Genomic DNA, 10698 nt, shown 5'->3' with positions numbered 1-10698 from the left:
CCACAGTATATCCCAAAACGCATATTCGGCGCCGGATATATTTTAATATATAGACAGTACATTCTCCAATGGATATTAAATATCTGAAGCTTAACTGTAAGATACCATGTTAATTTTCGAGTTCAAACTATTAATTGAAAGACTATAAAAAAAGCTTTTAAATTTAAATACATATACAGGGTAATTCAAATTCGACCCTCACCATTGGGATCTCGGAAACTATAAGAGATACGAGAAAGTTTAAATTGGGGCAAAGTTGCGCAATGTAAAGCTCAACCAAATGCAGTTTTAAAAATTTCGATTTTCCGAGTACTTCCGAAGATATCCGAAAAAAACTGAAAATTTGATTTTTTGTTTTTATTTATTTCTAATCTTATTTGAAGAGATATTCCAAAACTAAAAGCATCTTTTCATTGCCACTTTTTCCTAGCTATTCGATGATGGATACAAATTTGCCACACGACGTTTCGTTTTTTGGCAGCCATCATCAACTTTCTTTTTTCTTATGAGCGCCATATTGGATTTTTAGCCCACCAAATAGTATGTTTTATTCTGATTTTAGTGATGTATAATAACTTATGATTTGCTTCATAAATAACAAAATAATTCAATAAAAACTATTTTTACTTTAGCTATTGGCTTTGAGTTAATGGGCCGTTTCATAAAATGTCATTATTTGACAAGTCACTTGCTGCAAAGTAACTATTAAATCACTCTGAATGACATTCGCCTATTTACAGATGTAAACAAACAAACATCTGTAAATAGGCACTATTACATCTACGGGGCGCGGTGCAAATTTAATAGAACTGTAATTTTAGTTTTCTTTTTTAATATAAGAAGTCGAAATTTAATAAAATACTGTATAAGACACGTGACTTAAACCGGTTTATTCACTCGAATAAATATGAATGAATAAAAAATGGTTTGTCACTTCCAAAATAAATAACTATAAACTTTATAAAAAATTAACTTAACTTTATTAATAAAACTAACATTATAAAAAATTGAAATTTGGCAAAAAATGAAGTTCCTAAAATGATGATCTTTCTCTTGGAAACATAAATAAGCCTTTTAAGTTAGAGATAATGCTAACAAATCTCTTTTTCTGATTAACCTAAATAGTTCAGCAATGCTTGTATAATAATAACATTTTCTGCGGGGGTTTCTTTTCTAGATACATTTTTAACTATGATTGACGCTCTAATGATCATCCGAATTATCGTGTTTGACAAGTACTGTCAAATAATGACATTTTTTAAAACGGTCCATTAACTCAAAGCCAATAACTAAAGTAAAAATAGTTTTTATTGAATTATTTTGTTATTTATGAAGCAAATCATAAGTTATTATACATCACTAAAATCAGAATAAAACGTACTATTTGGTGGGCTAAAAATCCAATATGGCGCTCATAAAAAAAAAGGAAAGTTGATGATGACTGACAGAAAACGAAACGTCGTGTGGCAAATTTGTATCCATCATCGAATAGCTAGGAAAAAGTGGCAATGAAAAGATGCTTTTAGTTTTGGGATATCTCTTCAAATAAGGTTAGAAATAAATAAAAACAAAAAATCAAGTTTTCAGTTTTTTTCGGATATCTTCGGAAGTACTCGGAAAATCAAAATTTTTAAAACAGCATTTGGTTGAGCTTTATATTGCGCAACTTTGCCCCAATTTAAACTTTCTCGTATCTCTTATGGTTTCTGAGATCCCAATGGTGAGGGTCGAATTTGAATTACCCTGTATATGCAATAATTTTAGAAATGAGATTTTAACAACGTATATTATCGTTCAATGTCAATGTTCCGTGAAATATTAGGAACAAGTCGTTTTGAATATAAATAAATGTAAGTACATAATTAATATTTCTGAAGGCGAACTCTCTAACGAATAGCAAGGAAATTTCTTTGCTATTATAGCAAACTCTTCTCTATCGTAAAACACGGCACTCTCTATGTTTCGATCGGCGAAGATCGGCACTTAACGTAGCTATTCGGGATGTGCAAAATAGAAAGACCAAATAAGGTCTTGCTATGATTTTATTGATTTTATCTCTTTTTGGGGCATGAAGTTTTACATATGTCTATCTTTCTTTTCCGTTGTCTTTTCCCTAGACGTAAAAGTGTGCTTAAAGTACCCATCTTAATAATAAATGTTGTGCCCTATATAGGCTATATTGATTAATCAATAAGTCAATAAAAAAAAGTTTAGAATTTGTTTTTTTATTTACTAGTTTTTGTGTGGTTTTTGTTTTAGAGTTTGTGTTTAGTTTTGGTTAAGTTTGATCCGTACTGAATTTTATCAAAGTGAATAAACTTTCTCAAAATGGGTAAGTAGATAACATCACTTAAAATTATTAAATTAATATCACTTTACATTCCCCTAACTCATTGCAGAGGACCAAACTAGACAAAGGGAATTTAAAACGTCTCCAGAACAATGGAAGATAATAGTAGGCAGGGTTGGGTGAAAATTGTTTTTTTCTAAAAAAAAACAAAAAACTTGTTTTTTAACCAAAAAAACATGTTTTTTGTTTTAAAACAGTCTTTTCTTGCGTGTGAAATAAAACATTGTTTTAAAATCAAAAAAGTGTTTTAAAACAATATTTATCTTGCTATCTAATACAGTATACAGGCAACCTTGGGAATCCGGAAACCACCGTGTATTAACGTCGCATTCTGGCCACGCCTCCGTTTTCGAAGATGCTCGCTTTTTAATTATATCCTGGCGCGTGGCGCCAGAACAAAACGCCGCGATTTGTCGGAGTGGGGGATTTAACTGTTTTATTTATTCTTTAAACTGTCTCACTTTACTTGCATCTTGCATGTTGGGACAAGTCGACACTGGGCGGTCGTTGATTTTTGTTTCTTTCTACTCATTAAAATATTGTAAATCGTAAAACTTGAAAAAGATGTTTGGCCACGGCCAGGGTCGAAAAAGAGACCCTATATGGGTTCATTTTAATGAGATAAAAATAATGAATGCTAATAATAAAGCTGTGCCTAAAGCTGAATGCAAGAAATGTAAAAAACAGTTGCCTGTGCTAGTGCAAAGAATGAAAAAACACTATGCAATTTGTTCTCGTAAAGAGGCTGGAGACTGTGAAGACGACGATGAAAATGAAATAGTGGAAATGGATGCCTCAGATAATGAATGGAAAATGAATTCAAATTCCGAGACTTTCGAGATCTATGCAGGTAGGTAATCTATAAGCCTTATGATCAATTCCATTCGCAACATGAACATTGATTCACTTTTATTCAGTTTATGTGATATGTGATTCATTTTTTTTTTAATTAAGAACAAAGGGTTTATGTTACTTCACACACGTACCTTTTTTTTCGTATATTCCAAAATGTCAATTTTCCGATTTCGAATGGCACCACGCTTAACGTTTACTCCCATTACAGTTTTTTCCCTCTTTGATACTTTTCCACTGTGCTTTTACTTTGATCATACTGATATTTTCCAACAGATCTACACCTATTTTGTCGAGCATATGTGTGCACATTTTAGCAGTAATCATAGGAAACTGAATAAACTCCACTATTTAAGCCAACTGATAAAAATTGACTTTGTTTAGCTTTTAAAAATATTAAAAATACTAGGCTTTTTAAACAAGTGCATCTTTTTTTTAAAGGTCCAAGTTCATCTAGTGGTAGTAACTCAACTTTCAAACGAAGCCAGCAAGGTGATGTCGTAGACGTACCCCCGAAAAAGAAGAATCATCTAGAACATCTAAAAAAGAGCAATCTTGATAACTTTGTGGTTAAAACATCTGCTGAGGAATCACAGAAATTTGACATTCAGATAGCCAAGTATTTTTTTGCGTCAAATACTCCATTTAATCACATTGAACATCGCGAGTTCAAAAATCTATGTGAACTCTTACATCCAGTATACAACCCTCCATCCAGAAAAAAATTAAGCACTACCCTTCTCGATGACGTATTTGAAAACACTTGTAATGAATTCAAAACTGAGTTGATTGGTAAAAATGTCTGCATGTCTTTGGATGGGTGGTCCAATATCCACAGAGAACCTGTTGTATGTGCAGTGGTTACAGACGTGACTACCGAAAAAGGATATTTAATTGATACCATAAACACGGAAGATAACAAACATGATTCCGAATATTTGCTTCAAATATCAGTGGCAGCCATCAAGAAATGCAATGACGAATTCAAATGTCTGGTAACGAGTTTTGTTACCGATAATGCGGCAAATATGACCAAAATGCGTAAGTCTCTCGCTGAGACCGAAGAATTGCAGACGCACCACAATGATGTAATAACATACGGATGTTCGTCGCACATTTTCAATTTGTTAGCTCAAGACGTTGAGATTCCGGGCATTGCAAACCACATTAAGCAAATAGTGAAATATTTTAGAAATACCCACATCCCTGCAGCCAAATATCGTCGGGCAGGTGGAAAAATGCTGGTCTTGCCTTCTGAAGTTCGATGGAACACAATTGCTGATACTATCGAAGCTTATTTGGACAACTGGCATATTCTGAGCAAGATATGCACAGAAAATCGCCTGACTTTTGATAAAAATATAATTGCAAAAGTCGAGAATATACAGATAAAATGCAACGCCCAGGATTACTTGGCAAAGCTAAAAGTCATTGCCATCGCATTGGATAAATGTCAACGCAATACTTGCAATATAGCGGATGCCACAGAAATTTGGAAAAACGTGATACAGTGTTTTGAAAAAGAAGCTCAGCCAGGAGGAGGTTGGAGTGACGAGAAGGAGCTGCAAAAGGTGCGCACACGTTATGAAATGGCTATTACAGAAGCTCATTTACTAGCTAACTTATTGGACCCCAAATATCAAGGGGAACGACTGACGGAAGAAGAGGTTGATAAGGCAATGACTTATGTTACTGATTTTTATCCAGATATAATGCCTGAAGTTCAAGCATTTCAAGCTAAAGCAACACCATTTAAACAGTATCTATTCGCAAAAAATACTGTAATAAATACAACTTCTTTAACGTGGTGGATCTCCTGCTGGAGTTGAAAGACTGTTTTCTTCTTTTGGATTAGTACATTCGAAATTAAGAAATCGTTTAGGAGGCGATAAGGCTGCAAAACTTGTAACCATGTTTCAACATCTAAATAAAAATGTTAAATAATGTACGTAAAAGTTTTCATAGTTTTTAGCTTGGGAACGTGGGCACTAGAGCTCGAATCAGATGAGAAAAGGCCACCGCATCATCAATGACGCAGTTTTTAAAACTATTTCTTTCTCCTTCTACAGTTGCCGTCGCATTAGATATAATCAGAGGCGTCCTATTAAAATATTCCCGAAAATATATTGTTAAGCGGTCAAAAAGCCACTTGGCAACGTAGTACGGTTTTTACTTGGACACAATTAAAACACATGCGGCAGCGGCCAGGTACATTTGGACCTTTTTATATGCTTTTACTAGCCGGCACTCTAAACGGTGTTGCCAAGTTTAAAAAAATGTAGTGGCGGACAGGGAGACTTAGGGGGTTAGGTTAGGTTCCGTTTTAGTCTGGTGTTTTGGTTGTATTGTTGATGGTCGCAGTTGAAGTTCACATAGTGTTATGAATAAAAAACGTTATTTTGTCAAAATGTCTTTCAAAAAGGTTGGAAAGAAAGGTGTTATCATATACAGCCAAGGCCGTGAAATCGTCAGTAACGTCTTACAATTTATGAAGAAAGAAGCAGAAGGAGTTTCCATTCCTTTGAAAAACTTGTTGTCTTTTATTTTCTTTATTAAAAACGACGAAAATGTTTCATTTTACTGATAAAATAATAGCACGCCACTGACTGGCTGCAACAACTTGGAAAGTAACGAGAGCAGCAATATTTAAAGCGAGACGTACAGAGATCGTGACATCATCGTTTGATGACGCCTGTGGCCTTTTCTTAGCTGATTCGAGCTCTAGAGATCTTCATAAATTGTAAGACGTTACTGACGATTTCACGGCCTTGGCTGTATATGATAACACCTTTCTTTCCAACCTTTTTGAAAGACATTTTGACAAAATAACGTTTTTTATTCATAACACTATGTGAACTTCAACTGCGACCATCAACAATACAACCAAAACACCAGACTAAAACGGAACCTAACCTAACCCCCTAAGTCTCCCTGTCCGCCACTACATTTTTTTAAACTTGGCAACACCGTTTAGAGTGCCGGCTAGTAAAAGCATATAAAAAGGTCCAAATGTCCCTGGCCGCTGCCGCATCTGTTTTAATTGTGTCCAAGTAAAAACCGTACTACGTTGCCAAGTGGCTTTTTGACCGCTTAACAATATATTTTCGGGAATATTTTAATAGGACGCCTCTGATTATATCTAATGCGACGGCAACTGTAGAAGGAGAAAGAAATAGTTTTAAAAACTGCGTCATTGATGATGCGGTGGCCTTTTCTCATCTGATTCGAGCTCTACCTTACTAGTACTACTAGTAATGCTGAAGATTAGCTTTTATGTTTTTTTTTCAGGTCTTGACTTTTAACTTTTATAACTTATTACCCATGTGACATGTTAAGTTCAGATTTTTTTACAGTTTACACTTTACAGGTGTTATACCTCTGTTCCTATGTAGTTAACTATATTTTCAATAAAGTTTTGTAGAGCTGGTAGCTGCCTAGTGCATAAATATTCCTTTTAAAAAAGTAGCATTAAAATGTATGTTTCAAATTGATTTTTTTTTTAGTTTTGGTTCTTTCATACTGAAAAAAATTAAAAAAAAAAACAAGAAAAACTCTAATTTAAAAATTACAATCCAGCAGATCACAGGCTCAAAGAATTGAAAGCACTAAATAAATTAAATATAGGCGCATAATAATCAGCTTTTAATTAGTTGAAAAAAAAACAGTGTTTTAAACATAAGTTTTAAAACACTGATTTAAACACCACCTGTTTTATTTGCATTGTTTTAAACGTGTTTTAAACAACTGTGTTAAAACAGTTGTTTTAAAACAACCCAACCCTGATAGTAGGATATCTAGAAGAATATCCCATTCTATTAAAAAACAAATTTCAATCTTCAGATGGTGATTATGAGAAACACCAAAAATTGTGGGAAAACCTTGCAACCCATTTAAATTCAATGGGGCTGGGAATAAGAACTGTCTCCAAATGGCAAGCTGTAAGTCCAATATTTAATAGGGAATAAAGAGTGATTAACCGAATATAAAATATAATTTTCTCCAGGCAGTTGGAAGATGGAAATCAAAAACTAAGGCCAAAGCCAGTGCCATATGACTGGACTCTCAAAGAACTGGAGGAGGTCCAGCTATTGCTCCACCTCTAAATACAACGGAGGAACGGTTAATGAACCTTCTGGAGTACAAGTCCATCACCGGGGACTTGAATAAGGAATTAGGCATTGTGAGTATTATATAGTATTTTTATATAAGCATGATTTAAAAAATTGCAATGTTTACATAAAAAATCAATATCTTAGTCAACATACACTATTTTTCCAATGGCCCCAGTAGCAGTGGTAGAAACCATAGATGAAGCTAGTGGCCTCATCAAAGGGTCTGATGAAATATTACCCCCCCTGGTACCTCTGACTCCAAAAGTAGCAAAAAGGGGTTCTGAGAAAAGTACAACAGGTGCTCCCCCAAGAAAAAAAATTCGAACTACTGGTGAAAAAACCAGAAGATTTGTTAATATGAATCGAATGCACGCAGAGCTCATGGAAAAATTGAGCAGTATTGATAAGAATGTGGGTACAATGGCAAGTGCCCTAGTACAAATGAGCAATGCCCTAACAGCCTATTGTCAACATATAATGAAAGATTATTAGGTTACTACTTACTTAGTTATTATGTTTGTACAGCCTTAATTATTTATTTTTTTTGTGACTTTAGAATTTACCTTTTTTAGTTTTTGATCATTAATTGTTAGGGCTACTCAGGTTTTTTCTTTTATATTTTTTATGAAGATTAAGGCTATAAAAGTAGTCTCATTAAGACTGAAATAGCTGTGATTTCTTACTTACATGTACTCTTAATTAGTGAATAGAACCATTTAAGTGATGTTCCTGTTGTTGTTTTTCTGTGATGAGTTTAAAGTTTAATATTTTTAAGGTATTAGAAATGTTGAAGCTGGTTTATATTTATTTGTTAAAAACTAGTTATTAAAGATTGCTCAAATGTTATGAGTCCATTTACTGATTTTTATTTCAATGCTATGGGTATGAAGAATTAATTTTTGGTTTGTTTCATGTTTTTAATAATAGAGATGATGGATTTATATATTCTTCTTTTTATTTACACTTGAATAATATATGGTCTATAAGCAAGTACTTATGTAATAAAATTAAAGTACTTAACAGTTATCAGTTAATGTTATATGAAATATTAATTAAAATATTGGTGAATTAATTCCTCTCTTCTTTGTTGGGCCTGTCTTAGGTCATCTCTTGCAACTAAATCATTGTTTTGTAGTTGTTGGTCAACTTCTTCTGGAGGGATGATCTCAGCTTCCTCAAAAGGCAAATTTCCTCTAATGCACATGTTATGCAAAACACAAGTGGCATTTATGATTTGCCCTGCTTTGTGGGGTTGATACTTCAATACTCTGTCTTTCAATATACAGCGAAACCTCATCTTTAAGACACCTACGAAAAAGTTTTTTATAATACATACAAGGGTGTAATATATCATATTATTGATATCTTAGTTCTGTAGTGTAACAAGTCCAAAAATATCAAATTTTAGTTATTGAAGTCATGATGTTTCTAATATAACTTTCCACCAATTTCAATATTGTAAAAATTGTTAATTTGTACAGAAGATGTTAGGAATGGAAGTATAATAGTACAAAAAATACATTATTGTTATCATGTTCCAAATCTGTGTTTGTCATTTTCGACTTGTTACACTATAGAACTGAGGTATCATATAGTTAGTTACTCATAATAAACTAGTAAATATTCATACCTATACATCTTTCCTAGTCCAGTCATATGGCACTGGCTTTGGCCTTAGTTTTTGATTTCCATCTTCCAACTGCCTGGAGAAAATTATATTTTATATTCGGTTAATCACTCTTTATTTCCTAATAAATAATGGACTTACAGCTTGCCATTTGGAGACAGTTCTTATTCCCAGCCCCATTGAATTTAAATGGGTTGCAAGGTTTTCCCACAATTTTTGGTGTTTCTCATAATCACCATCTGAAGATTGAAATTTGTTTTTTAATAGAATGGGATATTCTTCTAGATATCCTACTCCTACTATTATCTTCCATTGTTCTGGAGACGTTTTAAATTCCCTTTGTCTAGTTTGGTCCTCTGCAATGAGTTAGGGGAATGTAAAGTGATATTAATTTAATAATTTTAAGTGATGTTATCTACTTACCCATTTTGAGAAAGTTTATTCACTTTGATAAAATTCAGTACGGATCAAACTTAACCAAAACTAAACACAAACTCTAAAACAAAAACCACACAAAAACTAGTAAATAAAAAAACAAATTCTAAACTTTTTTTTATTGACTTATTGATTAATCAATATAGCCTATATAGGGCACAACATTTATTATTAAGATGGGTACTTTAAGCACACTTTTACGTCTAGGGAAAAGACAACGGAAAAGAAAGATAGACATATGTAAAACTTCATGCCCCAAAAAGAGATAAAATCAATAAAATCATAGCAAGACCTTATTTGGTCTTTCTATTTTGCACATCCCGAATAGCTACGTTAAGTGCCGATCTTCGCCGATCGAAACATAGAGAGTGCCGTGTTTTACGATAGAGAAGAGTTTGCTATAATAGCAAAGAAATTTCCTTGCTATTCGTTAGAGAGTTCGCCTTCAGAAATATTAATTATGTACTTACATTTATTTATATTCAAAACGACTTGTTCCTAATATTTCACGGAACATTGACATTGAACGATAATATACGTTGTTAAAATCTCATTTCTAAAATTATTGCATATACAGGGTAATTCAAATTCGACCCTCACCATTGGGATCTCAGAAACCATAAGAGATACGAGAAAGTTTAAATTGGGGCAAAGTTGCGCAATATAAAGCTCAACCAAATGCTGTTTTAAAAATTTTGATTTTCCGAGTACTTCCGAAGATATCCGAAAAAAACTGAAAACTTGATTTTTTGTTTTTATTTATTTCTAACCTTATTTGAAGAGATATCCCAAAACTAAAAGCATCTTTTCATTGCCACTTTTTCCTAGCTATTCGATGATGGATACAAATTTGCCACACGACGTTTCGTTTTCTGTCAGTCATCATCAACTTTCCTTTTTTTTTATGAGCGCCATATTGGATTTTTAGCCCACCAAATAGTACGTTTTATTCTGATTTTAGTGATGTATAATAACTTATGATTTGCTTCATAAATAACAAAATAATTCAATAAAAACTATTTTTACTTTAGTTATTGGCTTTGAGTTAATGGACCGTTTTAAAAAATGTCATTATTTGACAGTACTTGTCAAACACGATAATTCGGATGATCATTAGAGCGTCAATCATAGTTAAAAATGTATCTAGAAAAGAAACCCCCGCAGAAAATGTTATTATTATACAAGCATTGCTGAACTATTTAGGTTAATCAGAAAAAGAGATTTGTTAGCATTATCTCTAACTTAAAAGGCTTATTTATGTTTCCAAGAGAAAGATCATCATTTTAGGAACTTCATTTTTTGCCAAATTTCAATTTTTTATA

At 33.0% G+C, this 10698-nt stretch overlaps 1 protein-coding gene and 1 long non-coding RNA gene across 2 annotated transcripts; one reads left to right on the top strand and one right to left on the bottom strand.

The window, feature by feature from the left end:
- Nucleotides 1–2465: 2465 nt before the first annotated feature.
- On the top strand, nt 2466–5191 carry LOC145725226 (uncharacterized). Its single transcript, XM_081973881.1, has 2 exons — nt 2466–3200; nt 3644–5191. The coding sequence occupies exons 1-2, from the start codon at nt 2915–2917 to the stop codon at nt 5029–5031; spliced, it is 1674 nt and encodes a 557-aa protein (XP_081830007.1). The 5' UTR covers nt 2466–2914; the 3' UTR covers nt 5032–5191.
- A 3116-nt stretch (nt 5192–8307) lies between these two features.
- Nucleotides 8308–9285, bottom strand: LOC145725503 (uncharacterized). The gene is made up of 3 exons (XR_014177299.1): nt 9083–9285; nt 8945–9017; nt 8308–8622 (listed from the first exon to the last, which is right to left on the bottom strand). It is a non-coding gene; the product is annotated as an uncharacterized LOC145725503 (long non-coding RNA).
- Nucleotides 9286–10698: the final 1413 nt, after the last annotated feature.

The sequence above is a fragment of the Ips typographus genome, linkage group LG2 (assembly GCF_016097725.1).
Source record: "Ips typographus isolate SLU linkage group LG2, UJ_Ityp_2.0, whole genome shotgun sequence".
Classification (NCBI taxonomy): Eukaryota; Metazoa; Arthropoda; class Insecta; order Coleoptera; family Curculionidae; genus Ips; species Ips typographus.
The sequence above is the reverse complement of the archived record's forward strand: the minus strand, read 5'-3'. Positions and strand labels throughout refer to the sequence as shown.

Coding starts and splice junctions, on each gene's coding strand:
- LOC145725226 (XM_081973881.1), top strand. CDS start 2,915: ATGTTTGGCCACGGCCAGGGTCGAAAAAGAGACCCTATATGGGTTCAT. Junction 3,201..3,643: donor GACTTTCGAGATCTATGCAG/GTAGGTAATCTA, acceptor TTTTTTTTAAAG/GTCCAAGTTCATCTAGTGGT.